At 47.8% G+C, this 27,101-nt stretch overlaps 1 protein-coding gene across 4 annotated transcripts; it reads right to left on the bottom strand.

Annotated features, from left to right (window-relative positions):
• ZNF385A (zinc finger protein 385A) lies at nt 1-27,096 on the bottom strand. Of its 4 annotated transcripts, XM_031937722.1 has the most exons (9): nt 27,032-27,096; nt 20,386-20,456; nt 18,282-18,418; nt 9,372-9,482; nt 6,991-7,153; nt 2,505-2,747; nt 1,880-2,049; nt 1,509-1,604; nt 1-1,324 (listed from the first exon to the last, which is right to left on the bottom strand). In XM_031937722.1, the coding sequence occupies exons 3-9, from the start codon at nt 18,366-18,368 to the stop codon at nt 1,094-1,096; spliced, it is 1,101 nt and encodes a 366-aa protein (XP_031793582.1). In that variant the 5' UTR covers nt 18,369-18,418; nt 20,386-20,456; nt 27,032-27,096; the 3' UTR covers nt 1-1,093. The 4 variants fall into 4 exon arrangements, with proteins under 4 accessions (XP_031793582.1, XP_031793581.1, XP_031793583.1 ...); XM_031937721.1 differs by lacking the exon at nt 20,386-20,456; XM_031937723.1 differs by lacking the exons at nt 20,386-20,456; nt 27,032-27,096 and adding an exon at nt 18,845-19,003.
• Nucleotides 27,097-27,101: the final 5 nt, after the last annotated feature.

Below are 27,101 nucleotides of genomic sequence, written 5' to 3'. Positions count from 1 at the left end.
TTTGGGGAGCGAAGGGCAAAACGAATCTGGACTTTATTGTTGGGAGGCGGAAGATGCTACATCATCAAGCAGAAACAGGTGATGGTGGTGGTGCAGAAGGGGGGCCGCCTCCCCAGGACTGCAGGAATTCGACAACACCGAGGACAGAGAAACACAGAGGCCCCGCCCCCGCCCAAGTTGTGCAGTTGAGGGGGCTGGTGGGGAGGGGAGTGAGGTAACTGGGCTAGGGGTCAGGGAGCAGGGTTACAGGTCTGGGTGCGAGTCCTTCGGCAGGGAGCAGGGGGAAGGGGCTTCTATTGCTTTTTGCTCGCTCACAGTTTTGCGGAAGGCAGGGCCGGGGTGGATTCGGATTGGACGGACACCCCCTGCCCCCCTCAGTACCCCCATGGACCATGGGTGCTGGTGAGAAGACAGTGGAAACCCGGGCTGGAGGAGAGAGTACAGGCTAGGGATTGGGTGTTTGTGTAAGGGGGGAGGGTGGGGGTGTAACCCCCCCCATAAATACTGCCCCCAGTACAGGTTGGAACAGGGTTGGGGTAGGGTGAAGGATGGGCCAGGTGGACACAGTGAGGCTGCAGGCCAAAATGCCAAAGTGCTTATGAGGGACCCCGGATCCCTCCTGCCCCCCTCCATGGGGATGTTCACGGAAGCGCTTCAGTTTGGGAGTATGGGATCCGGAGTCCCAGAGTCCGATTATTGCCAAGAAAATCCGTTCCTGACCCTCACCCCGGACCCGGACCCTGGACATGGCTTGTGAACCCCGTTTTTGTGCTAGGTTTGGGGGTAGGGTCTGGATGGACATGGCTTTTGGGAGAGGGGTAATCTCCAAAAGGGCTAGGGATGAGATGCCCCCCCTTTATGAGGGAGAGGGAGGGGCAGGGGTGGGGTTCCCTGAGATCTGGGGTGCCCCCCCTTCTGAAGCCCCCCTCCCCCGCTTCCCCCTTCCCATTCCTGGAACCCCGTACCTTGGGGTGGTCTGGGGGAGGAAAGAGAGACTCCTTCCCAGGAAAAGCCAGGAGGGGGGCGGGCTTGGGGGGGCCCAGAGCCTGGGTCCCAATAGGAATGGGGGGAGGCTGGGGGTTCAGGGTTGGGGTCAGTAGGGAGAGAAGAGGATGGGTCCGTGCGCAGTTCGGATGGGCCCGGGAGCTGGGTGGAGCAGGGGGTGGGTGAGGGGGGGGCCCTGGAGGAGCGGGGCAGCAGGGGCTGGGCGCAGGGACAGCGGAGAGCCAGCCGCTGCCGCCATCACTGCAGCCACCGCCAGAGGGCTGGGGAGAAGACCGCCGGCCAAGGACTTAGGCAGCTCCTTTGAGAAAGTCAGCGTGCCCTGCGTGAAAGAGAGGCAAAGGTTACCCAGAGCCTTGGCACCCTCCCCCCAATCTCCTATCTGTCCCCAGAATTCCCTATCCTCTTCTTCCTCAGGCCTCTCTGCTCCTCCTCTCGGGGACCTCTTCCCCCCACCCCTCCCATCACTCCACATCCTCTGGCCCCGGATAGACACCCAGACATACCGCCAATTCCCCAACGCCCCGTGGCTTCTTGTGGCGGCTCAGCAGGGGGTTAGGTTTGCCAGCCATGCCGTCCCTGTGCCTCCGGCTGGAGATGTGCTAAAAGAAAGATGAAGTGGGTGTTACAGGGCGTGGGTCAGAAATTCAAGAAGAAATAGGGGTGTGTTGAGAATGAAGGAGGAGGCTTTGGCTCACAATGCTAGGATGAGGAAACAACGGAGGCGCCCACTCATTACTGTCTAAGGAGAAAAGGTGCTGGCCCTGAGGATGGAACCCTAGGCCAGTCAAACTCTCCTTTGGTAGAGCTTTCAAGGTGTAGTCCTTCTTAAGGAGCCCCAGGAAATAGACCCCAGACATGAGGAAGTCTAACTTACCTGTTTTAATTGGATCTCAGAATTGACCTTAACATTGCAGATTTCACAGTGGAAGGTCCGGTCCTGGGAAGGGGCCTCAGGTTCCCCAGGAGTGGGGGGCCCCAGCCTGGGGTACGCTTTGATGGGGCCCAGCCCACTGCGTGCCTCCAGGATTGTCTTGTGCTTGGTACCTGAAATTTGAAGTTGAGGATTGAAGAGTGAAGAAAGGATACTGGAGGTTACCTGGAGGCCCCCTGATTTCCTCCTATACCCTTAAAGTTCCAAGGAGAACCGGGCATACAGGTTCCTAATCAACACCTCTGCCCCTCCTTCGAGGCTCCAACTCCTTAAATCCCTCAATTTTGAGACTTGCACTAGGGTGGGGGAGCACATCCTGGGTGCTTAATAAATTGTTTATTAACTAACTGATCTACTAGAGGAAATTCTGACGGCCAGAGAGATGGTTGAGGGTTAAGCATGAGACCACGAGACATTTCAAGATCATAAGAGAAGCGAGGAGAGGATAATACAGGAAAGCCATGGATAAGTCTGGGCAGATGTGATAACCAAGTATCCTAAGCTGGGAGGAGGGTCCTGGACCAGGGTCAGCTGAGGTCAGGTCAAAGGGTTCATGGGGACTCATTACCTTTGTTATGTGCCTCAAGCTGGGACAGGGAGTTCACAGCCACCTTGCACAGAGCACAATATAATAGCCTTTTGGCCTTTTCTTCCTCCTCCTTGCTGCCCCCTGGAAGTGCGGCTGGGGCTGGAGTCCTCCCGTCGCCCTTGGTTCCAGCCCGTCCAGTTTCTGGGACATTGGGTGGGGAGGGGACACCAGGCTGCTTCTCCGGTGACCGGGGGGCCAGGCTCAGCCCGTTTTCCACCACAACTGGAAGGATGGGAAAAGAACACAGGGGTCACAAATGGTTTGCCTCTGAACAAAAAGCCTCTGACACCAGGGAAAAGTTGAGTTTACCCGGAATTTCTTCAGGCAAAAGAAGCCAGCCCTCCCACCTCCGGGCTGAAGCTCCCAGCTTCCCCGGGGAAGCACCTAGCCTGCATTTCAAAGTTTCTGGCCTCCTAATTGGTAATGGCCAAGTGGTTCCCCTCTCCCCTCCACTGTTCTCCCCTACAGGGAATGAGCACATCCCTCCCTGCTTAGCAGAATCCTGGCAGGCTGCCTGGCCAGGCTGGAGAAGCACGGCTGATCCGGGACCCGCCCGGCCTGGCCTCACTCAGCTCCAGGCCTGGTTGATCCCTAGGGCCCTGCCCCACCCCCACAAAGGACAGCTAGGAGGGGGGAGGGGGAGGAGGAGGAGGGGAAGGGGGGAAGGGAAGCGGGATGCACCGAGGAGCACCGAGAAAAGGATCAAGGAGATAGAGATGGGATCAGAGATAGTTAGAGACAGAGACATGATAGACAAAGATAGAGAGAGTGAAGGAACAGGGACCCTGGCTGAGCTGCTCTATAATTCATGGCTCCATTAAAGATGCACAGGGTCTAGTCCTGGGTCTGGGCTCCAGCCTCTCAACTCTCAACAGGGGAAACTCCAGCTCCTGCAGATGATCCAGTTTCCGGGTCAGAGGGAGGCCGGGAGTAGGGGTGAGGGCGGCTGAATGAAGAAGGGAGCCAATACTTTAAAGAGCCATCCATGGCAAGAGTCTGTCCATCCGTCCTATTGTGTCTTCCCTTCTCTCTGTGTTGTTGTCTCATCTAATAACAATAATTATAGCTGACATTCGGATCAAACTTTACAGTTTTCAAAGCTTATTTCCATGACCTCGTTTGATCTTCCCCACAGTACTGAGAGAAATACAAAGAAGGCACCGATCTCCCTCTCTATGTCCTCCCATCCCACTTTTTTTTTTTTTTTTAACAGATGAGAGAACTGAGGCTGAGAGAGGTAAGGTGAAGTTCAAGGTCATGAGGTTTTAGTGCTGGCCTTCTGTCTGTTCCCCTCCTTTGCTTTCTCTTTGTCTAAGCTGCAAGCCTGGATCCCTTCTGCACCCCTAGATGGGGGATATTGAGTCAAGGAGGGGGAGGAGGTACAGGGATCAGATCATGACTGACATTTGTTGCCGTGGCGGCAGGATAATGGTGGTGAGGATGCCCAGTCCATGAGCCTCCTTCCCCTGACCCATTCTTCTCTCTCTGATTCCTGGCTCTGAATTGGATTTGGAATGGCCGCTGGCGGGCAGAACTGAGAAAGACCTTCGAGATTATAGGATCATACGGTTTAAGTCAGAAGGGACTTCTAGTCCAACCTCTTTGTTTTAACAGATGAGGAAGTGAGGTTCACAGACAAATGACTTGTCCAAGATCACACAGCTAGTTAAGAGAAGAGCCAGATCCAGAATCCAGGTCTCTTGACTTCCAATCTAGTTTCCTTTTTCTCCCCACTGTTCCCGGAGAGAAGAGTGGGGTCCAGAGGAAAGATGGCTCAGAATTCCTGTACTTCCCCTCTCCTGTGAAGGGGCCTCTCTTCTTGGGGAGGGGAGCCAGGTCAAAACATTGCCAATTCTTCCTCCTTTTCCTCTGAGTCATTGGGCTGGGCTTCAGGGAAGACAGAAGGGACTCTGTGCTAGGAAAAGCTAGAATGGGGTGTGGTGGGGCTAGGGGGTGACAGGATGGAAAGTCTAGATCACTGGGGTCTCTGGGCTTGGCTCATGGGCTTACCTAGGTGAGAAGAGCTAGGAATGGAGAGAGAGTGAAACAAAAATGTAGAGAGGATAAATCACTCATTATATGTGCAATGGTGTGCAAATTACCCAGGACAAGCAATGATTTTGATATTTTCATTCTGTGACAGAACTGATCTCTTTTGTATTCTTTTACTGGTTCTAGACTGTCTCAGGATACCTAACCTTGACCATATGAAACCAAACTGGGCTGGTTCCCCCACCTTTAGTTAATTCTGAAAGCTGAATGCTAGATTTCATATTCTATATACATGTTTGTTGCTATCTTTTGTTGCATTTTTAAATCTATGGTTTTTAAGAGTGGATATCACTCTAAGGAAACATGCAAAAGTGTCACTCTTAATGAGCACACTTCAGTGACTGTTAGAGATATTACAGCAAGCTGTTGGTGTGGGGAAGCCAAGCATTCCAAGGTGTATTCAAGCCCAGAATGAAACAAGATCAGTTGCACTGAAGCACAAAGGGAGGTGAGATCAACAATAAAAAAAAAAAAAAAACAGCACCAAGAAATGGAAAAACCATTGCAGTGAAACAGCCTAATTATTTCTCAAAAAACAAGCAAAGACCTTCAGAGAGACCTGGTAGCTGGATGGACTGTTATTGATTTCTTCTATAGTGCACTGATGGCTTCTTGAACTTGGAAAAAAAATGAGAAGACAAGTTAAAAAAAAAAAAAACCCACTAACCATTACTATGAAGAAAAAAATGTTCGTCATGGGCAAGAGAATACAAAGATTGGGAACTGACAATTTGGGAAAAATGTGATTTTTACTGATGAAAATTACTTTTTCATTCACGGATGAATTCACTGAATTCAATTCAAGTGAGCCTGCATGACTAGGCTTCTTCATCAGATTGTAAAATATCCACCAAAAATGTTTTGTATTGTTATTTTTGTTTGTTTATTATTTCTAGAGACCCTGAAAGTCTTGTCCCCATTGGGGGAATGACTAACTCTTTGTTAAATATACCAATGTACTTGAGAAGTAGAATTGTTCTAGAATTATATAAATTTTAAAATGTAGATGAATATCTTTGCACAACTTTGTATTATGACACATCCTGAAAAGATAAGAAATTAATCCTAGAGATGGAGATAATGTGCCTCTGTGGCCTAGGAAATCACCTGAAACAGAAATTCCACTGAAAACCCATGGCCTATAATTAAGGCTCAATCTAGGGAAATGGATTGTTTCTCTTAAGGTAAACTTAATATTCAATATGATTAAAATGTAATTTTGCAATAAAGAATTAAAGAATATGTGTCAAAATCTTATACACTCATTGAAGAATCATGTAAAACTAGTGATTATGGCAAAGGAAGGTTATAATGCATATTAAAAGATTTTTAAAGATGTAAAAAGTTGCTAAATTAAATGTATAAACCAATAAATTTTATTATTCTAATTCATCCCAATTTGCACACCATTGTACATACATATATATATAATATATCATACATATATACATACATTTCCTATCTCAAAATGTGTATTATTTGAAAAGAAAGAAAAAGGGAAGAAAGAGGGAGGAAGGAGAGGGAGAAAGAGGAGTAGGAAAGTGAGAAAGTGGGAAAAGAGAGATAGTAGGGGCAGAAAACATAGATAAGGGAGCAAAGAGAAAGGGGGAAGAAAAGAAAAGGAGAAACAAAGAGAAGCAAGAGAGGGAGAGAAAAAACAGAGAAGGGGGGAAAGGGTGTGACAGAAAGAGAGAAGGGATGGGGGAAAGTGGGGAATACAAGAGAATGCAAAGAAACAGAGGCAAAAAGAACCAAGCATGTTTTCTTGTAGCTCTCCAATTAGGAGAAAACCATTACTTCCCAAGAAAACCCTTTATACTACTAGACAGCTCTATTAGGAAATTCCTTCACTATTACGCATAAATTTGCCTCTTTGTAACTTCCAACTATGGCTCCTAGTTCTGTCTTCTAGGGCCAAACAGAACAAGCTTACTCCCTCTCCCTCTTGACATCTTTTCAAGTATTTGAAGACAATGTTTTCCAGGTTAAATATCACTAGTTCCTTCAAGTGATCCTCAAATGGCTTAAACACAAGACTCTTCATCATCCTTGTTTTTCTCTGGATGGTCTTGAGCTTATCAGCTTCTATTCTAACCTCCGTTACCACTCTGATGAGAACAGAGCACTATCACCTCCCCTTTTCCTGGAAGAGAAACCTCTCTGAACATAAGGGATTAGCTTTTTGCCCACCAAATTACCGTCTTATATTGAGCTTGGAGGCCACTGAAATACCCAGATTTTTTTTCCAGATCTAATATGTCTCTTCCTTCTTGTATTTGAGATATAGAAGCTAGTAGGAGACAGAAAGACGCAGAGAAACATATCTGTAGAGATGCACTATGTATATAAGTGTATTATGTGTATTTGTATGCAATATATGTGCATTTGTGTATCATGGGATTGACAGACACACCTGGTCGGAGGGCCCCCCCATCCTCGCTGGGAGGGCTGTTGCTTGATGGTGCTGGCTCTCCAGGCTCCTTGATGACGGGCTCTTTGCCCCGGGTCTTGGCGGCCTCGATGCCTTTGACACGGCGAGCATGCCGATTGCCCTTGTAGTGCGCCTCTGCCTGGCTCTGAAGAAGAGGAGAGTCAGAAAAGGGGCTGACAATCGTGCTTTCCCTCGGAGCCTCGGTCTCCTCCTCCCTCTACATCCCTCTCTGCACACACACTCTCCCCCAGAGGTCTCACTGCTGGGGGACTGCGTGGGGCAGAAGAGAGAATCACGGGAAACATTTTGATCACTTGTATTTATAAATAATAACAAATTATTCCAATTATTTTGGGGGTGTTTCGTTGATGTTAAAGAAGCAGAAATATTTCCTGTTCCCAGAGATTCGTGTTCTCGGGCTCTAGAACAGGAGTTCTTAACCTTTTTGGTGTGTCCAAGTCTTTGGACCCTTTCTTGGGATCACATTTTAAAATGTACAAAGTAAAATCCATGGAATTACAAAGGAAATCAATTATATTAACTATATATACACACATATATGCATATTTATGCATATACACATATACATGCATGCAATCACATGTGTGCACACAAATATATACACACATATATACATACACATTCACAAATATATATCCATATATCTATCTACACACACCTCATTGAGGGACCCCTAGTTAAGGAGTCAGTAACACCTTAGTCCCACCTTCTCCTACCCCATCTCCATACTCTGGTATGCCTCAGACTACTATCCCTCCCGAGCCCTTAGGAGAAGGGGGAAGGGGCTACATGCCTTCTCCAGAGCAGAATGTAATCCATTCTTGGAAAGGGCCTGCATATCCCCCTGGCTGCTACCCTCCCCAACTCCCCAATATCCTCACCTCTCCTGCCTAGCCCTTTTTCAGTGTCCCTGTTTCAGGATAAGGTTCAAGGATTGGGTCTGGGATATATATATGCCTGGGTCCTTGTCCTGACTGTCCTAGGTTTTGTTTCCCCAGAGGTCTCCATGGCAGAGACCCTGGAGGACCCTGGCCACAGGCCCTCTGGATCAGCTTTCTAGTTCCAGCAGAAAAGACAGGGACAGAAGCAGAGACAGCTGTCAAAACAGAACCCACAGTGGGAGGTGGGAGGGTGAGGATGAGGTGGAGAAGGCAATGGGGGGAAAGGGGAGCTGTTTCCCTACCACTTAGATCTCTACAAACCACTGGTGACCAGGGCAAGATGTTCAGGGGAATTGCATACCTGGGTCCTATACCTGGTTCCAAGTGAGTCAGCTCCTCACACCTGAACTTTCTCTACTATTCCCTCTGTCTCCCTCCCCTCCCCCAATACAGTAATATTCTGCTGGGTGAACAAGATCCCAGGAGCCACAAGGTCCCTGGGATAGAGGGAGGAATGTAAGGGGTGGGGAGGAGAGGGCAGGCTCAGCAGGCTTGGTCTAGAGGGGTAGTAAGAAGTCAGAGCCAAGCAGCATGAAGAAGGAAGAAGAGAAGAAAGACAGAAACTAAACATTCTTTCCTAATTTCCACTGTTCAGAGGTTCAGCAGAGTGAATTTTGCTGCTTTCCCTCTAAAAGATCTCAAAGCATTAAGATGCCACAAAAATTCTTTTTCCTGTCGCACACAGAAGAAACTTAGAAAGGAGATTATCAGGAAAGATCATTCACTAGGTTGTGGGTAGCTCTGAGCCCCTGGGGCAAGTGGCATATATGCATATTGTGTGTATGTGTGTGTTTATGTGTCTATATATGTGTGTTAGTAAGTTTGAAAGGGTGGTGGGGAGAGGGAATAGATGGAGGAGAGAAAAGGAATTTATATCGGGAAAAGTCCATCATAAGTCACAGATTCTTCTTGTTATTAGAAAAGAAGACCCAGACACTTCCTGAAGGGTCATTCTAGCCATTCTCCTGCCTTTAAACTGTATGATTCTTCCTTTTTTCAAACTTATCTCTCCTATTCTGGAAATTCCCCAGGTCAAGAAAGATCTCTCAGCTTTCCTCGAAGATTTCCTCTATAGTTAGAGGGAACTGAGGGGTGATCTTTGGAAAAGCCAGTTTGCCTGAAGGGGGCCCAAGAGGAAGTTTGCCTACCAGCTCTCCAGGACCAAGAAACAGTACAAGTTAATTGACCTAGTCATTTGTGTATCAAGAGTGTATTGTCCAAAGTAAAGCAACCCCAGTTCTCTCTCTTCAGTGTCCTCCCAGTCTCCTCCAGGGTCCCCCCAGCTCCCGCTTCTCTCATCCCAAGATTCCCCCAATGTTCTTCCAGACCCCTCCTCGCTCCTGTTGACGTCCCCTCAGCTCTTGTCTATCTTTCTCCCTTTAGCTGGTTTGGGCCCCTCACCTGGGAATTAAATCGGATCTGACAGACGTTACAGGAAATGATTGGCCGCTTGGTCTTGAGTAGAGGTCCCCCAAAGGTGTGGGACAGCACAGCCTTCTGCACGGGATCCATCTGAGGACAGAGTCAGGGGATGAGTCATGAACCCTAGCATAGTGCGCCAGTCTCCAAAGGCCAAAAAGGGCTCTCTTCCTTCGGCATCTACATACTACAATTCCACGGTTGCCTTCTCAGCCCCCCAACTATATCTGACCTGGATTTCAGTGTACTCTCCTATTTTCAGCCCTATATTCACAACCCCAACATACCCAACCCTGTCATTCCAATCCCTTCTTCCATCTTTTCTGCCCTCAGACATGGTGAGTAAACTTCTCGCTGAACCCAAGTTAGAAGAGTTCTGCTGTGGACAAGGAATACCTTGTGGGTCTTGGATACATGTAACGGAGTGGCAAAATAAATTCCTAACAAGCTTGTCTGGGACTTGCTAGTTTCTACAATACACTTGGTGACCAGAGTAACTCCTAAAATGTGGCTGTGGCTGGAATTCAGCAAAGGAACCGGGGTGATGGGGCCAGCCAGGAGCCCAGCCCCTCCTCAAAGCTCCCTCTGGCTAGAAGAAGAAAGTTAGGGATCTCTGAAGCCATCTCCCCGAGCAGCACAGCCCCCAGGGCCAGGACTACAGTGCTGGTCAGGATCTGAAAAGCATCTCTCCCTAGCCTGGGAAAGATGGGCCAGCAGATGTCTCTTCAGCAGCCTGCCAAGAGGCCACATGGGGAGGGGAGGAGATGGGAGTTCCTGTGAAGACTTCTGCCACAGGGGGCCAGGAGAGGCCAGAGGATGGAGCCAGGGGACCCCTGGCTCTAGACAATAGCTTTTCCTCACTGCCTCTGTTTCTAGCCCCTCTATTCTTAGGGGGCCTGGGAGTGGCAGGTCTGGAATGCAGCTGGAGATGGAGAGGAATGGGTGGTGACAGGGACCACCCATAGGAATGGGGCCAAGCTGGGGTTGAAGCATAATCATCCAGATGGAGGGGTCAAGTGAGGGCGGGTAGCTGGGGGTTCCAAGATCCTCAGCTCCATGGCTGAACTCCCCTTGCTCTGATTTCACTCTTTCCAGAGAGACTCTGGAATTGAAAAGTGAAACTGGGAGATGATCAGAGAAGCTCCCACCCACCCATCTTCAGTAATTGTGCCAGAAAAGGAAGGAAGAAATTTATGGCTAGGACAGGGGCTTTGAGATCTCTAGAGAGAAAGATCACTGACAGTGACCACCATTCACTGCCTTTCCCCAAGTTTTGATAATATTATTGCTAATAATCTTGCCTTAATTCAAAAAAAGTTTGAATGACAGATGTCAATATCTACCTTCCTTACCCCCCTGAAAGACCAAGCCCACATCCATGGAAAAGCCAACCAATAGAAGGGGGTGTGTGTGAGTATGTACTAAGCATGCTGTGATGAGTCTTTGTGTATGGGTGGGACGTGAATGAGTATCATGTGCTCTTTATACGTCAGCTGCTTATCTACATCTATCTCTGTGTGTACAGGACTGTAGACAAGGGTGAACGGCTGTGTTGTATAATCGACATATGTGTTTATCTGCGTATGTGTATAATGTGTATTTGGCATTCATATAAGTGAGTGTGTGTGTGTGTGTGTGATTATGTGTGTGTATGTGAGAGAGAGAGAGAGAAAAGAGGCAGAAGGAGAGAGAGAGAGAGAGAGAGAGAGAGAGAGAGAGAGAGAGAGAGAGAATAGAACTGACACAGACTTCCTTGCCAGACCTAGGCCTCCAGAACCAAAACCATCTTACCCTGAGACCCTAAACGCTTCCCTTCCCCTGTTGGGGGGTATTCTGGCCCCGTGGCCCCAGGTCCTCTGCTTTGAGATTCAGCTCAGCCTGAAACTCAATATGGGCCAAGAAACCCAAGTCGGATGAGCTGGGGTAGAGAGAATGGTGTGTGTGTGTGTGTGTGTGTGTGTGTGTGTGTGTGTGTGTGTGAAAAAGGGAGACGGAGAGGGAGTAAAGGAGACAGGATGATCCCCCCAGTTCCTGCCTTCTTCCCTAGATGCTAAGGCTCCACCATACAGACAATGATTTTGACACCGTCCTTCCCAATTACCCTTCCCCGACCTTTTTTGACCCACAATTGGCCTCCTCTATTTCTCTTTCCCCCCTTCAGGGTGACAGAACCTTCTTTCCAGAAGCTCTCTTATCCTACATCCAGGTTCTGGGAAAGGTCTAGTTTAACTCCGTAAATATTAGATTGGGGCTGGGGGTGGGGGGGAGGGAAGGTTGAATGATACTCAAGTCATACAACTCCCTTCTGGGTATCTTCCTTGGAATAAATGTCAGCCTGGGTATTAGAATGCCTGGGCCCAATTCTATCCACAGAGAAGGAATGGTTCAGGCCAAGGTCAGGGGGACTTAAGTGATCTAGCTCCTAGTTCTAAATATTCCGAAACCCATCCCCACACCTGGGCCCCTTCCTGAAATACAGGATCCTTCTCCATAGGGGCTTCCAAAATACATTCCCCCAGATGCCCTCAAAGATTAAAAATCAATGTGGATTGTCTTGAGAAGCTAGGGAGGAATAAATCAGGAAAGACGCTATGTGTGTTGGGGGTTGGGGGGAGGGAAGGAGGCAGGGAGAAACCAGAAAGGGAAATTGAGAAGGGGGGCTTTGATTATATTTCCTTCCATTGGTTTTTTATCTTACAAAGCCAGATGCCCCTCTATTGATTTCTTTACCCTTTTTTTCCAGATCAAAACCCCCACAGAATTCAAAACAAACAGACCAGGAAAGAGGAAAACAGGAAGGGAAGAGAGAAGGCCAGAGATCGGGGGCCTGGAGGAGAGGGACATCCAGATTTGATAGAGGGGAGGATGGGTGAGGGGTGTCTGGGAGAAGCAGGTGGGAGACTTGGAGGGATAGGAGGGAATCCTGGGAGATGTATCCGGCACAAAGAGGGCAGGTTTGGGATGAGAAGCTGGGATGGGAGAAAAGGAAGATGCAGTGAGCTCTGGAAGGCATGGGATTCTGCAGAAGGGTAGAGAATCTGGTGATGTGGTGGGAGCAGCCTGAAGACCTGGAGTGCTCCAAAAGAGATCTTGGGGGGACTGGCGGGGAATCCAGTGTGGAGGGGGCAGTTTGGGCGGTCTTCTCTGGGATCGGGGGATCTGATGTGGGGGTGGGGAGCGATGCAGGGCTGTGGGGGCCTGTGGGGAACCAGGGGTTCAAAGGATGGGAGAGGCAGCTTGCAGGGGAGGGGCAGGCGGGGGCTGCGGCAGCGGCGGGAGCCGAGGGGAGCGGAGGGGGGCGGGGGTCCGGGGTCGCTTACCCTGCGGGACCCCGGGGGCCGCGACTCCATGGCCCGGGGTGGGAGGACCCGGGCGGAGGGGGGCCGGGCCGGGCCAGGGACTCGGCGCTCGCTGCCCGTGCGGCTTGGGGCTGTGCGGCCGGGCCGGCCGGGGTAGAGGGAGGCGGTACTGGCCGGGGCCTGAGCCCCGCCCCGGAGGAGGGGCTGAGGGCGGACCCGGGCCGGGGGCGGGAACTAGGACCGCAGACGCCCGGGACAAGGAGATGGGGATGCGGGGTCTCATTCTCCACCCAGATCTCAGCCCCTGAGCGCCCCGCGTAAATGACCCTTCTCCGTCTGATCTCTGGCGTCCAGCCTTCTTGCACTGCACTCCTCTCTGACGTCCCTGTTTCTCATGCTCGAACCCTGTCTGTCATTCCTCAACACTATCATCTTCCCCATCCATTGCCCTGCCCTGACTCCCCTCTGGGACTGGGACGCAAGCCGCGGCTTCTCCTTGGGGGGGTCCCTTTGCTCTCCCCGGTTACACTGGAGGCAACTGAGGCACAGTAAAGGAGCGCACCATCCTTCATCTGTAGGCGAGGAAGATGGAAACGGAACTCAGGTATCCAGGTCCCCGGCCCCTCCCCGAGCCCCTCCCCCAGTCGGATAGAACTCGGGGGACCACGCCGCAGAAGACCTTAGACAGCGAAGAGGCTAGAGCTCCCTTATCCCCAACCAAGCTGGTGGATCTGAGCAGGCGCTGCCCTCTGGCGGCCACATGTGGCAGGATGCGGGGCGGGGGCGTATTGGGGGGAAGACAGATCCAACACAGGATAACCTCAGATCACCTAAGACCTCTTTTTCTCCCCCAACGCACATCTCCAGTCCTGCACTCTGCTCATCTTCCCCTCCCCTTCCTATACCTCGAACATAGAGTCTCCCTAACCTGTATTTTTGGATCTCATTTCATCACCTTTTAAAGCGAGACAGAGGCTAGGAGTTGGAAGAGAGCTTGTCTTTGGGAAGGGCAGGGAGTTAGACGAGGAGAGTCAGCACACTGTCCTTTGTGGGGTGTACAGAGAGAACTGGGGTAAATCCTTCAGGGAAAATGAGCAGATGTGGTATAATGGAGCAATTCTCAAACTTTGGGGTATTAAAATTATGTAAAAAACAGTTGTGGACTTTTCAAAAAGGCTTGGTTTTATTTGGATTCTGTCTACCTATTAGATTCCAAATGAAAATGTCTTGGTATTGTTATGAAGATGGCTGTGACCTCACCACATGGACTTCCTAAAAGGGTCTCCAGGCTGCTTTGTAGCTGAAAATGAATTGGATTTGGAGACCAGATTTAAAGTCCAGCTCTGCGATTTCTTAATCTGTGAAGATAAACTCCTTGAAGGCAGGAACTATTGTATTTTTGTCTATAGATAGGGATAGAGACTGGACCTGTGATTTTATAGGTATAGAGAGCTCCCAGGCCAACCTCTTCTCTGTACAAGTTACAGTCTTAAGATTTGCCTGAAGAGCTAGGAGATTTAAGTGCTCTTGCCCAGGATGACAGGACTAGTAAGAATAGAAGGATTTGGATCCTGGTCTCAAAGTTTGTTCTCTGTTCAAGCTGCCTCTGGCACATAGTAGGTATTTAATAAATAATAAACTACGTGGACTCGTTATGTGCCAATGACCTGGTAAGTCACTTCCTCTTTGTAGGTCTGTTTCCGGATCTGTAAAATGATAGGATGGGCCAAAGATACCTTCTCTCTCTAACATAATAGTAGTGTATTCTACTCCAGAATTGACTACTCTCTGAGTAGGAGCTGAAAGGGAAGAATAGAAAATCCCTATTGTTAAGGCTACAGATCTTTCCTAACCTCCCCCCTGCCCCACTTCTCTAGGGCATCTGATACTGCTGACAATATCTTCCTTCCAGAAACTCTCTCCTTGTCTTCTTTGACCCTCCTCTCTTCTGGTGTTGCCCCTTCATTCCCCTTCTCCATCTTTCCCTTCTCTGTTTCCTCTCAGCTGGCTCTTTTTCCTGTGTCCATCTTCTGTTAAGTGGGCTGTTCTGAAAGACTCTTTATGCTTCAGGCATTAACTATTACCTTTATGCAGTTTAAATCAATAATAGTTCATATGTCCCTAGGGTTTAATAGTATTTGCCACTTGTATCAAAGTCAAATAGAAATGAGGGGGCACTAATTATATGATTATACCAATATCTCCATATTGACTTAGTTTAAGAATGTATTATCTATGTTTTATTGTATATTTCTAAATTACATTTTAATCCAGTTCAGGCCACTTAGGAATGGTATGGGCTACATACTTGATGCCTCTGGTTTATATAACTTTTTATTTTCACAACAGCTTTACAGAATAGAAAGTGCTTGTCTCCTTATTCTCATTTTATAGATTTAAAACTGAGGCTCAGAGATGTCCCAGCTCTAAATCTCCATTAGACTACTTGTGACTGGTTTCAGGATAATAGATAGTCTTCTGACTTATAAAATAATGGGGAAAGTAGAGGATCTGCTGTCTGAAAGACAGCTCCCTTCTTTGCGCAGATGCGGGGCTACAAGCATGGAACATTATAGTCACAATACTCTCAGCTAATAGACATCTTGGTTAGTTCTGGTGAGTTGCTCTTCTTTCTCTTTCATTTTTTTCTTATTATAAGGAAGAGATAGCTCTCTGGGAATGGAAGAAGAGGGACATGCATTTCGAAATGGAGGAGATTTAAAAACAAAATACAAAAATACATGAATGAGAATTTTTTGGGAAGTCATCTTAACTCTGTTGTCACCTTGGACAAATCACTTAACATGTTTGGACCTCAGTTTCTTAATCTGTAAGATGAGGGATTTGGTCTAAATGATCTCCCATCTAAAAGTCTCATGATCTTATGATTTCAGATTGAGGATATCACATGACCTCTGTAGCACTGTCCTCAGTCTTGAACTTCTCATGGTCTTCTGGGTCTTTTTTATTTCTACATCCTTTCCATGCCCCAAACTCAAATGTGTCTGAAACTTAGCACCTCCCTGAAATCAAACCTACTTCTCTATCATCTCCATTGTTTCCATCATTCAAGATGGACACCAATAATCAATCGTCTTGGACATCTTCCTCTTTATTACCTCAACAATTTAACTCTTATGAAGCGTCAACTGTAGAAAACAGTATATTAGGAGATGGTGATATAAAAATAAAATAAAACATAGCAATATCTATTGGAATTGGTGAGTATTAAGTGCCTAAGTACTTTACCAGTGTTTTCTCATTTGATTTTCACAGCAACAACACTAGGAGGCTGGTGCTATTATTATCCCCATTTTACAGCTGAGAAAACTGAGGCAGACAGATATTAAATGACCTCTCAAAGTCCCATAGCTAGTAAGTTGAGTCATAATTTAAACACAGGTCTTCCTGACTTTCAGGCCTGTCAATCTGCATTGCCTCTAGCTGACACATACAAAGATAAATACATAAATAAAGTTCTTCTACAGTTGCCTTGTTCAACTTTAATATAAAAATACGCATTATGTGGTTTCAACCACATAGAGAAATTGAGACGTGGGAACTCCTTCCAGAAATACACAAATGCAGATCTTAATAAGATCGAGCGAATTGCCTGAGGAATATAACTGTTAAATGACTTGTCTAGTATCACCCAATGTCAGTGGTCAGGGATTTGAACCTATGTTTCCCTGATTTAATAAATAGCTCACATACACATACACGCACATGTATGTGTTATATTTGTGTGTGTGTATGTGTTTAATTAAGTGACTTGCCCCAGTCACTCAGCTAATAATTCAGTCCTGAACTCTAGCCACTTGCATAGACATCATATAACTCACATTTCTAATCCTTTAAGGATTACAAAGTGCTTTCCTCACAAATAGCTTCACTTTCATTTTGCTGATGAGAAAAAGAGCTCAGAGATAAAAGTTAAGTAATTCTCATTGGTGACCTAGAGATTGGAATGCAGGTCTCTTTGCCCACTTACAGTATAGGACTATAGAACCTGCTATGTAAAGAGAACACTGTAACCCAAAGGTCTTGAATTTTGTGTTACAAAGTACCTTAGGGTTGAGTATCACTTGTTTAAAACATTGACCACTCTGAGGGTGGGAATTTCAGCAGCCATTTGGGACATTTCAACTCTACAGAATCTTGGAGTCTAGAACCAGAACCTTAAGATCATCTAATTCAACTTTCATTTTACAGAACAGAAAGTGAAGTCCCAGAGAAACATGAGCTGGGATTGTATGGGGGTCCCCAAAGTGATTTAGGGTGGTTTCAAGCTAATTAAAACTCGCCCTGTGCAAATCATAACCAGACACCAACTTAAAATTGCAAAAGCTCACCTTGTAATCTGATCACCTGTTTAAATTATAATTCCTATGAAACTGTCCCTGATAATGTGGTTGGCACTAACATTATGCTTAAGAACCTTAATATTAGGAGGGTCCTTAGAGGTACCCAAATGGTACCCAAATAAGAATGTCCTCTACCACCTCCTGGACCCAATAGTTATCCATTCTTTGAAAGCCTTCCTCCTCCAGGAAGTCTTCTCTGACTGCTCATGATTTTCCCTTCCTTTGAACTTTTTCAGGACTTGGAGCCTGTATCACAAAATCTGTAACTTAATTGGATACTATTTGCTCTTAATTACATGTTAGTGTTTCATTTAAGTTAACTGTATCCCTTTAACTAGATTATAAACTCCTTGAGGGCAAAATCTATTCTTACATCTCAAGTAAAAAGGATCAAATGGAATATTTGTGTTTTGGGGGTTTTGTTTTGTTTTGTTTTCAAGTACTTAGCACAGAGCAGGGAATATAGAAAACTTTATGTAAATGCTTCTTCTTGTCCCCTGTCTTATAATTCTTTATACCTCTTCCAGTGCTCAGCTCTGGGCTGGGCACATCATAAGCATCAAATAATAGCAGTAGTGCTGGATTTTAGATCCAGAGAACTGAATTCAAATCCTAAATCCTCTGTGCTCATGGGCAAATTGCTTAACGTTCCTTAAGTCTGTTTTCCCATATGTTAAATGGTGACAGTGATACCTTCTTCTCAAGAGTTGTGAGGAAAGCATTCTGTATACTTTACAATTCTAGAGAAATAGCAATGACTATTTTTAATATAGAAAGGCAATCTGAGGACACTGAGGCTTAGAAGGACAGTTAAGGAAGAAAATCTGCGGGGCTGGAAGGGGAGAGTGGAGAACAAGGTCTGAGGAATTAAGTGGGGATATCCCATCTCCTCACTAAATTGTAAATTGCTTCAAGCTAGAAATGCTATCATAATTTTTTTTTTGTATCTTTATTAAGTAGGTCTTTAATAAAAGTAGCACTGAGTTGAAATTGAAAAGAAAGTGTGTGAGTCTAAAGGGAGAGTGTGAATAGGGCTCGAGGGGTAGAAACAGGGATTAAAATCTGCTGAAAGGGGGTGGGGTCTGAGGGAGGGAAGAGTGGGAGGTAAAGGGAGAGGAAGTGGTGGAGTTTGAAGAGAAGGGGGTTAGAGATGGAGACTAAGGGAAGAGTGGGGAGGAGGGAGGGTTTGAGTGAGTTAGGGGCTGGGGAGGGTGCAGGGCCATCCTTACCGTGCCGAAGTTGCTGAAGAGGCTCAGGGTGGGAGCTGGCTCCATTGGGAAGGGCAACATCTGCTTGAGGTCGAGGGGGGGCTGCATGATGGGGGGCGGGTGAAGCAGAGGGAGGGGCCCCGCTCGGCTCAGGCTTCCTGTAGCAGGAGAAGGTAGGTTATAGGGGAAGGGGGGAGGTTGAGTGGTGGCAGTCGTGGGCTCTGCCCTCCCCAACTGCAGCCACCTTGTCTGTCCTGTTCATCCACCCCTCCACCCCCACCCCTCCAGACTCACTCCATGGGACTTCAGCTATAAGCATGCTATATATGGTGACAGAAACAGGGAGGGTACAACTCTTTCTTTCCCTCCAGGGCTGGTTTCACTTCTCCCTTCTCCAGATCTCTCCCATCCCCCAAGATCTCTAAGCACTTTTTAGACACAGAAAGAATCCTCTTATTTGATAAGCATGGGACCCAGATGTCCCTTATCCTAGCTCTATCTTCCAGGAATCTGGAATTTTTCCTGCTCTCTAAGGATCCTAAAGCCCTTAACACCCCAAAGGAAGAAAAGTCATGGATTCTCACAGTCGGAAGGAACCTCCAAGGTCATCTAGTTCAACTCCGACACAAATCATGAATCCTAGTTACAATATCCTGACAAATGGTCATTCCAAGCCTCTACTGGAGGACCTCCCATCATGAGAAACTCACTGCATCCCAAGGCAACCCCTCCCCTCTGCCCCACTTTTCCAGTAACCTGATTGGCTGATTCTCTTGGCCAGGCTTGGAGAGGGGGAGAGATGGGAGGACAGGAGAGAGAGGGTGTCAGGGGCAAGACCCAGGAAAAGGAAATTTGTCAAGTTTGGGGCGCTAAGATGGGGGGGAGGGAGGGTAGTATTTCAGGGCAGTGGGCATAAGTTCCAATCAGGTATAAGAAAAGGAAGGAGAAACCTAGAAGAGGAAAGAAAAGAGAAATGAAAGAAGGTCCTACCCCAGGTGACCCTTTCCTCCAGTGAAAGGGAGGAGGGACGGGATGTATGGGGACAGGAAGAGGGAGGTGGAGGTGACTCAGTCCTTCTCACTTTGGGATAGCTCCAGTTGTTAGGAAGTATTTCCTTCTATGCAGTAGAAGTCTGATTAGATGCACCTTCTGCTCATTCCTCCACATTTTGCCTTCTGGACCCAGGAAGGACTAGTCTAACACCTTTTCCCTAATGGCCTTATTGTGATATGATTTTGAGCTCCTTAAATAGACTCCAACTTAGCAATATATCCTTTATAAGAACACTGCAGAACTGAATGCAATATTCCATGTAGGATGGGAAAGGTCACGTTTGAAGCCAATGATGTGGAATTTAAATCCTAGCTCTGTACATCTTTTACCTCTGGAGGCCTCAGTTTCCTATTTGTAACATCAAGGCTTGGACTAGGGAACCTCTAAAGTCCCCTCCAACTCAAAATTCTGTGATCTCGGGATCCTTCCAACTTGAAAAGGAAGAGGAGATCTGACTAGGCAGGAACTGCAGAAATATCCTCTCTCTCTTTTTGTACTTCTATTAAGAGAATTAATTAGGGAGAAAGATGGCTGATTCAGCCTACTGATCCAAAAGAGAGATGGAGGCTCAGGATTGAAGGATGGAGGTACAGAATCCCTCAGGAGTCTACAAGAGCACTTAAGTAATGTCTAACTGGTTCAATGGATGGGGAGATCCCTGGGATCAATCACAGTTAGGAAGACCTGAGTTCAAATTCAGTCTTAAACATTTACTAGTAGTAGGATCTTGGGCAAATCACCTAATCTCTGTCTGTCTCAGTTCTCTCAACTATAAAACAGGATGATAATAATAGCACTCACCTCCTCACCTCTCAGGATTGTTGTGAGGTTCAAATGAGATAATATTTATAAAGCACTTAGCACAGTGTCTGGCTTAATAAAGGCTTGTTCCTTTCCCCATTCCTCATTACAAAGCTTAACTAATAATCAACATCACTCTAAAACCATACAGAATCAGAGAAGGGTGTGTAAGTAGCACATTTGTAAACCTTTCTTCGGCTTCTTTCCTCCCCCCCCTTCCTCCCCTCCACCTTCCCCCCACCTCCCCAGTTCCATTGGCGTTTTCTCTCACCCAGGCATCTCCTGCTTCTCTTTTGAAGGAGGAAGCATGTCCAGGGCAATCAGAATGGGGAATGCCTAAGTCTGAACCAAAGGAGGAAATGAAAATCCCAACCCTCCCAGACCTCACCCCTCCACCCCAACCCAGCCTAACAGGAGAGCCCAACTGAGGCCAACCAAGGCAGCGACTCTGGGGAGACCTGCAGGGCTTCCAGCAGACCTGGGCTGCCTGGTCTGAGGGAGCTCCGGGGCATTTGCCAGGTCACCGACCACCCCCACCTGCTTTCTCCCAGGAACCAAAGTAGAATCGGAGATTGCGGGCCTGGCTCCTGTCCCCTCTTCCTTTCAAAGGAGGAAAGGGATCGCCTGGGTCCTTTTTAAATTTCTCCTTTCCTCCCTCTTCCAGGATTTTCTTTTTTTCTCATACCTGGTGGAACTGGTGCCCACTGCCCCAAGGTACTGGCCCCAGCCCCCCTAGGGCTCTAGGCCTGACAAATTCCCTTTTCCTGGGTCCTGCCCCTGACACCCTCCCTCTCCTATCCTCCCCTCCTAACCCCCCCCCCCCCAAGCCTGGCCAAGAGAATCAGCCAATCAGGATCCTGGAAAAGTGGGGCAGAGGGGAGGGCGGGGGAGCAGGGATTAGGGGAAGCAGAGGAGAGAGAGAGGGGGTTGGGGAAGACTCAGGCACAGCTCAAGGTATGGGGGGAGTTTGTCCCCAGGGTCCTGGGGCATCTCTTCCATTCAGAACTAAGGCTGTTTGGCCAGGATTCTTGAATCCTGGTGCTCTACCTGGGAGGTTCAGGAGGAGCGGGGGCTACTAGAGGCTGGGGTCAGGCTTGGGGAGCTAAAAGTGGATGCTTGGGATATAAGAGTTTTCTAGATTAGCAGCTGGGAATCGGAACACTCAGGTTCTATGCCCTCGGCTATCTCAGATCTGAAGAGAGAAAAATAAAAGAAAAGAAAAAGGGATAAGAAGGCTCAGTGGGGATGTGGGGTTGAGGGGAAGGAGGGGAGAAATCCAAGGGAGGGAATTTGGAATTCAAAAGTTTTCAAAATTTGAAATTCAAATTTTCAAATTTCAAAATTTAAAATAAATAATATTTTTGAAAGAAAGAAATGGGAATAAAGAGATTGACAGACTAAAAAAAAATGGTGACAGAAGACAGAGGGAAAATGACAGAGGTTAAGACAAAATAGAAGGACATGGGGGTACTTTGGTCACTTCCTCTCCCTATTTCGTGCTCTAATGCCTTCCTTCTCCCCCTCCCCCTTATCCCTTGGTATATCAGGCCTGGGCAGCATTAACTAGCCTAGAGTGGCAGCAGGGAATGGTGCTAGAAACCCGAGCTCTCCCAGAGCCCCCAGCCACCCTCCCTCCCCACTCTCTGCCCACCACAGATGGCTAGGAGCTATCATTTCTACTCCTCCCTCTAACACACACATGGAAACTGGAGGCTGCTTTTTGGCCACCATGCCCATTACCCTGACTCCTAGATCTTGACACAGGGGAAATCAGTAATTCCCCCTCCTCCCCCTCTCCCTCCCTCTCTCCAGCATCCTTAGGATGGGAAGCTCAGGTCAAGCCACAAACATGCACCCACATCCACACCACTCCCTCCCAGCAGGGAACTTGAACCCTGAGCTTTCCAGCTCTCTGGCCAGTCTTGAGTGCCCAATGCTTTCCGAAGGAGGGGAGGAGTGGTACCTATCCAATTCCACCCCCCCTTTTTTCAACCAGATTGCACTCCTGCTGTGTTGTGTTTGTGTAGGACGAGAGGGGGACAGTTAGGCATTTAGGGGGAGAATAAAGACAGAGAGAGGTATTGTAGAAGGAGCTTTTGGACTTGAAGTCATAAGACTTGGGCTGTGATACAAACTGGGATTATCTAATAATTGTCATTTAACCTCTGTGAGCCCCAGTTTCTTCATTTGTAAAGAGAGGGAATAATAATGCCTGGGCTCCCTCTGGACAAGGATGTTGTGAGGAAAAGAACTGAGCTCACCATGCTATAAAAACCGGAGTTATTATAAATAAAGAGGGGGTGGGGCAGGTTTGCTTGGCCCCATTCTCTGAAATGCCTCCTTTTAAGATAATAGAGTTGGAGGGGGCCTGTGAGATCGTCTCTCAGTTTGCTGAGAAACTGAGTCCCTTTGAGGCTGGGTGCCCAAGGTTACATAGGTCACTAGTGACAAAGCTGAGATTCAGAAGCAGGTCCTATTACTCTAAAATCAGCATTCTTTCTACCACTCCATGACATTCTCTTTTGAGCCTGCTCTATCCAACCAGAGCCTCCAGGTTTGGTTGGGGGAGGGTAAATAAGAGACCCTCTTTCCTGGGAACAGAGGACTGTTTCTCCTTTTCATGAGGACTCTGGAAGAAGGGAGGAAGCAAATCCAGGATTGATTTTGAGGATAGTCTCTCACCTAAGAGTTTAAATAATGTTTGTTGAATTGAATTATATTTGATTGGGTTAGAGGCATCTAAGTGGGGAGGCAGGAAATGAAACAGGGAATCCAGGTGTCCCAGTGATTGAGAGGAAGGGGTTGTGCAGCTAAAGGGAGGGACTGGATCAAGGTTAGGGCAAGAAGAGACGCTCATTAAAGTAATTGCCCTCCAGCAGAAAGAGCCCTACCCTCTTTGAAGAGGCAGCTAGGTGGCAGGAGATGAAGTCAGAATGTCTCATTTTCCTGAGTTCAAATCTGGTCTCAGACACTTACTAGCTGTGTGACTCTGGGCAAGACACTTAACCCTTTTGCCTCACTTTTCTCATCTGTAAAATGAGTTGGAGAAGAAAATGGCAAATTATTCCACTATCTTTGCCAAGAAAACCCCAAATGGTCCCATGAAGAGTCAGACACAACCTAACAAGGGCATTTAAAAACAATCTTAATGGTCTCAAATATTTTTTGATGTCTCTTTATCCCCAACCTTTTAAAAAAAGTTTAAAAAATTTTTATATTCATTTTAATTTTACTTTTTATCTTTTTTTAAAGTTTGTTTTATCTTCATTTCCCCCTTTAACTTCAAGATATATTTGGCCTTCCTCATCCTTTTTTCTCCTGAGTCTGATTTTCTGGGACCTGTTTGTTCTTCTTGAAACCTACCCCTCAGCCCCTCTTAGCTAGGAACTCGGGAATCACTAGGTTCCCGTTATTAAGGCCTTATCCCTTAACATCTTCTATTATCCCCTACTCCTGGGTCAGGTCCATTCATTCCAATTGAGAAAAAGTGGTTTGTGCAGTCTTGTTTGAGGAGGGGTGGGAAAGAGGAAAATCTAGTAGCCCTGTGGGCAACAAAATAGAAGTTTAGGAACCAGAGACAATTGGAATAGAGAGTGAATGAGGGTAGGGACCGCTCAGGTTAGAGCAGGATTCAAGATGAGATAAGGATTAGAAGGAGGAACTGGGAGGTTCCTTTTAAGGGTAGGGGTGGAGCCCAACTAGGGAGAAGCAGATGGAAACACAGAGATCAGGACACTGGAGTTAGGGGCTCAGTAGGAACGGAAGTCAGTCAAGGTAAAGGGTCAAGCTAGAGATCGAGGTCAAAGGCTTTGGGCAAATATAGTTTTCTTGTCAGTTCAACAAATATACACAGAGCCTACTATATACATAATCAGTCTGCAGGCCCTGGGGATACAAAAAAAAAAAAATTGGTATCAACGTGTTTATATATTGATAGTGAGGAAAGTCATGGACATTAATAACTGCACTAAGAGAAAATGTGAAAAGTGTTAAGAGAAATTTGAGGAAGAAGAAATCACTTTGGAGGGAGAGAGGGCAAGGGGAGTACAGTCAGAGAATCAGTTCAAGAAAGATTTCATGAAAGGAATATTGTCTGAATTGGACTTGGAAGAAAGAAAGAGACTTTAAAAGATAGAGGGGTGAGTTTGATGGGGTTAGTCTCTAGGAGCCCAAAAAGGGAAGACCCCCAAGGGGACAATTACCTCCTAAGAGACTAGGTAATATTTGAGGTTAAAGTGTGCAGGCCTAGGTCTAGGATGCTAATCTGAGGGAATTTGAACTCATTTCCTATCCCCGGTCTCTTTCCCCAAATTTTCTTATTCCTGACAAAGGAGTGTGTGGGGAGGGGGAGATGGAGGAAGTGGTAAATTCTTGGGTTATTCTTTCTTTGTCTGAGGCTCAGAGCTACTTCTCTTTTTCCTCAGTTTCCCTTTTCCAGGAAGGAGGCAAATTAAGAGCTAGAAAATGCTTTGAAGTCAAAGATGAAAGGGATAGGGGGATGATTATGAGCAACTATTTAAACCATCATCTGTAATAACAGCTCCCTTTCCCCCTCCACACACATCCCCTGGGGGCAGGGAGATGGGGGTGGGGGAGGGATGGCCATGAGTTTTTGAATGGTGGGGGAGAGATGGGAGAGTGGGGAGAATCGAGTTAAACAGTGAAGGGCAGAGGGGCTTCTTGACCCATTAGAACAAAAGACCAGTCAAAGATCTCAATTTGTACTTTAGAATAAGAAACAGAACTGGAACCCAATCCTAGAATCCCTACCACCCTATGATCAAAACTCCTATTCAGTCCCAACATAACTAAACCCACCCAGAATATAGGGCCTAGAATATAGGATTTATAACTCAGACTGTGGGGTATCTCTCTCTCTTTTCTCTGATTCTGTTTCCCTCCAGTCCTTTTCTTCCTGGCAGGTGTGGCAGCCTTACCACACTCTCCCCCCCTTTTTTCCCTCCACTGTTGTTATGTTTGGCACAGAGTAAGGGGTTATTATGGTGTCTTCCTGGGAGATGTGAGGAAAGGGAACTTTAAGGAAATCTGGACCCAAACTCCTGCCCCAGCTTTTAACATTATTCTTATGCTCAGGACGTTTCCCGGGACTCTATCGGGCATAAAAGAATCACCTCCACCAATTTTACCTTACAACATTTTGATTTTGCTGTCACAGAGTCCCTGGGCTCCCAGTGTGGTCAAGGGTGTGTGGGGTCACAGAGGCCTGAGGAATGCTGAGCCTCTGGACAAAGGCCTAAGCTTTGGGGAAGGAGGTACTCCTAAGAGGATGAGGAATTTCAGGACTGCTGACTATAACAGTCCCTCCTTCCTCCACCAATGGAGTCCACACAGAGGAGGAAAGAGAAAGAAGGTGAGAAACGGAGAGACATAAGGGAAATGGAAAAGGAAAGGTAGACGATGGATCGGGAAGGAGAAATGGAAAAGAAAAATGATAGAGGGGGAGAGACGAGGGAGAGATGTGGGCAGAACAAAAGGAATAGAAGGAAAGAGAAATAGAATGAGTTAGTGGAAGAGAAAGACCAGAAGGGAAGGAGGAGATTAGGAAAAAAGAGCCAAAGGGGAAAAGCAAGAAGTAAGGTTGCAGCTAGAGAGAAGGGCAGCTGTTAGGCCTAGAGCAAAGAGTCCAGGTGTCCTCAAGGTAGGGGGTAGGTTAGGGAGTGAGTTACAGGTGGCTGGGGTGGGGACGGAGGCAGGCTCCCCTAAACCTGGGGGGTGGGGACATCAGAAACCAGCCTGCGCAGAGCGAGATCAGAGGTCAGAACGGAACCTTCGGGAATTTAGAGGAAGGCAACCGAGTGAAACAAAGTCAGAAACAGAGATCGAGAGGAGGACGGAGACTGAGCCGGGCTCCCACCCCACCCCCATCCCCCAGGGCTCCTTTCGATGTAGGTCACCAGGGATGGGGATGTTGTTGGCTATGGGCTGTCAGAGGCCAGGCAGAATCCCCTCCCCCTTCCCTCTCCCCATTCCCCCTCAAAGCCTGGCTTCCCCCGGCCCTGGGCAGCATTGTAGGAAGAAGAGGAGGAGGAGGAGGAGGAAGGGAAGGGGGGTGGGGAGAGTACAGGTTCCCAGCGCCAGGAACTGGGAGTGAATGGGGCAGGTTTCAGCCTGTAGGACCAGGACGGTTGCTGAGACAGGAGCAGAGACAGGATCTGAACCGCCCAGGCCTTTGGGATAGGCAGCTCCCCACCCCTCCTCCCTTTCTCTACGGCCCTACCCCACAAAACTCTGCAAGTCCTGGTGACCCCCTTCTCAGGCCTCCACACCCTGCTCCTTCCCCTCCCCCCAGCACCCAGGCCCCAGTCCCCTTACTCTTAGCCCCTGCCCCCCCCCAACCCAGTCCCTCTTCCTTTACTATTCCCACAGTCTTTCCAGACTCGATTTTCTCCCCAGTTTCCTCCTTTCTCCACTCTGCCCTGTCCCCATTAGGTTCAAACTGTACTCCCCCACCCCTTTCTAATCTCCCTTAATTTATCCTTGCTCCCTGCTTCCTCCTTCCCCCTTCTACTTTGGCTCAGGCCCCTGTGGATGTGGGTTGGAGAGGTGGTAGTGGCCGTGCAGTCCCCCCCCCAAAACCCCCAAATCCCCGGCCCCCAAACAATCCCCCTCCTCAATCCCTGACTGTCTTCATAGAATATTCATGAGTCTCATGAATATGCAGCAACTCATTATAGGAGTCTCGTTCTCCCCTACCCCCATCTCCTCCAGTCGTGAACGGCAGGGAAAAAGGGGACTCTGGGGGGGGGGGGGGCACAGATGTGGAGCCAGATGTAGGGGGAGGGGGAGCCAGGCTCTGACAGGAGACTGCTGTCATCGCGAAGCCCAGGCTTGGGGGGAACGGAGATCCAGAGGGGACACCCAGGGGTCCGGAGACTGGAGCTACGGAGGCCACTCACCGAGGATCATGCTGGGGACCCAAGCGTTCGGGGCTCCGCGCGGCTCCGTCCCGGGGGCCGATCTGGCGGG

Source organism: Sarcophilus harrisii, chromosome 5 (assembly GCF_902635505.1).
Source record: "Sarcophilus harrisii chromosome 5, mSarHar1.11, whole genome shotgun sequence".
NCBI lineage: Eukaryota > Metazoa > Chordata > Mammalia > Dasyuromorphia > Dasyuridae > Sarcophilus > Sarcophilus harrisii.
Note: the sequence above shows the minus strand (reverse complement) of the source record. Positions and strands in the feature narration are given on the sequence as shown.

Coding starts and splice junctions, on each gene's coding strand:
- ZNF385A (XM_031937721.1), bottom strand. Junction 2,050..2,504: donor GCTTGAGGCACATAACAAAG/GTAATGAGTCCC, acceptor TTCAAATTTCAG/GTACCAAGCACAAGACAATC. Junction 1,325..1,508: donor GGGGCGTTGGGGAATTGGCG/GTATGTCTGGGT, acceptor TCTTTCACGCAG/GGCACGCTGACTTTCTCAAA.